This window comes from Galeopterus variegatus, unplaced genomic scaffold (assembly GCF_000696425.1).
Source record: "Galeopterus variegatus unplaced genomic scaffold, G_variegatus-3.0.2 Scaffold2848, whole genome shotgun sequence".
Taxonomy (NCBI): domain Eukaryota; kingdom Metazoa; phylum Chordata; class Mammalia; order Dermoptera; family Cynocephalidae; genus Galeopterus; species Galeopterus variegatus.
Genome location: NW_007728959.1, coordinates 224,478 through 226,130, shown reverse-complemented (window position 1 = coordinate 226,130; position 1,653 = coordinate 224,478). Strand labels below are relative to the sequence as shown.

Sequence of the window (1,653 nt, the reverse complement as noted above, 5' to 3'; positions counted from 1 at the left end):
GGCATGGCCAGATGGGTGGGCATCTGGACCTGGCCCTAGCCCAGCAGACCCCGTGCCCCACCAGGTGCTATTGGCTTCCTGACCATCATCAGCAAGGGCTGCAGCTCGCACTGCGTGGAAGACTGGCAGGACTACTACCTGGGCAAGAAGAACGTCACGTGCTGCTCCACGGACCTGTGCAACGCCAGCGGGGCACACGCCCTGCAGCCAGCCATAGCCACCCTCGTGCTGCTCATCGCACTTGGTGGCCTGCTGCTTTGGGGCCCAGACCAGTTGTCGCCTCCAGGAGGGCTCTGCTGCCGCCCAAACCAGGCAACGGTGCCCAGGTCCCTGGACCACTCCTCACACACCCGGCCCAGATGGGGTCCCTCCTGGTCCCTGAGGGTGTGTCCTAATACAGGTCTGGCCATGCTGCACTGCCCATATGGTCCTCCCCTGTCTCCCTCAAGAACTCCTGTCTAGCTCCTGCCTGCCTGGAAGGCTGGGCTCTAGGGACACGGAACAGCTTGCAGACAGACCCTTCAACACCCGGGCCTCAAGCTGCTGCTGTTTCCACCACCCAATATTCAGACCCAGCCCTAACCCTCTGCTCAGGCATCTCTTCCTCCAGGAAGCCTCCCCCACACCACCCCTCCATGAGCTGAGCCAGGTGTGGTCCCTGGTGCTCCCACACCCAGCAGGGGCAAGCCCTCAGGGGGGCCCAGCCCCCGTGCTCATGGGGGTCGCTTAGCAGCAGCCTCAGCATGTAGTAGGCCCTTAATAAATGCCTATTGGTTAAGCTGGAGAGAGCCTCTGTCCTCGCATGCCACTGGGTCCAGGTAGGGGTCGGGGCCCAGGGCTGTGGCTGTGGCTGTGGACGTGCCCTTGACTACGTGGGCTGGAGCTCTGGCCTCGGCAGGAGCAAATGTAGGGCACCTGGAAGGGAAAACNCCACACGGTTCCCAGGAGGCCTGAGCAGGTCAGAGAGGCCAGGCTGAGCTTGGACAGGCTGCCGAGGGACAAAGCCGGTGGGCCTCGATGCCCAATGGCATGGGGAAGTCAGGGAAGGGTGTCATCTACCTCCGTGGTTCCTGGGGCCAGTCACCCCTTCCCTCTCGGGAGCAGGGGCTTTCTAAGAAAGCATTAAAACCCTAAGCGGTATGCTGGGGTGCAGAGGGCGGACTTCAGGTGCCAGGACGGGAAGGGGGCAGAGAAGCCTTTCCTGGGTGGACTTCCCGTGAAGGGGCGCCCGGCCCCTTGGCGTGCTCCCGTCCTCTCCACGCTCCCTCTGGCCAAGGAGCAAGTGAGGCTGGTGGGCCTCCCGCTGGCAGCTCCCTGCCCACGGGAGGGTGGGCTGGGCAGCCTCTGAGCCCCGATCCCCCCACCCCACAGGCGCGGCCCTGCAGTGCTACTCCTGCAAGACCCAGGTGAGCAACACACACTGCCGGCACGTGCAGAACTGCACCCAGAACGAGACCCAGTGCTGGACCGAGCGCATCCGTGAGTGCCCGCTGCCCCCGCGCCACCCTCCCCCACTGGAAGAGATGAAACACCCCAGGTGTAGGCCTCCGCCACTGAGCTGTCCACGCTTCTGCCCCTCTGCCCACTAGTCCGCTCATCCACACCTACGCACTCCGCTTTCCAACCACCACCCTCCACCGTCTCTATCTCCGC

General features: G+C 64.2%; 1 protein-coding gene across 1 annotated transcript in view; it reads left to right on the top strand.

Moving 5' to 3' along the window:
* The window catches only part of PSCA (prostate stem cell antigen), a 4,109-nt gene extending 2,520 nt beyond the window's left edge, over nt 1-1,589 (top strand). Inside the window, exons 2-4 of the mRNA XM_008583189.1 lie at nt 65-318; nt 819-906; nt 1,372-1,589. Coding sequence (XP_008581411.1) covers nt 65-318; nt 819-906; nt 1,372-1,589 — 560 coding nt within the window. The remainder of the gene's footprint in view (nt 1-64; nt 319-818; nt 907-1,371) is intronic.
* The last annotated feature ends 64 nt before the right edge of the window (nt 1,590-1,653 follow it).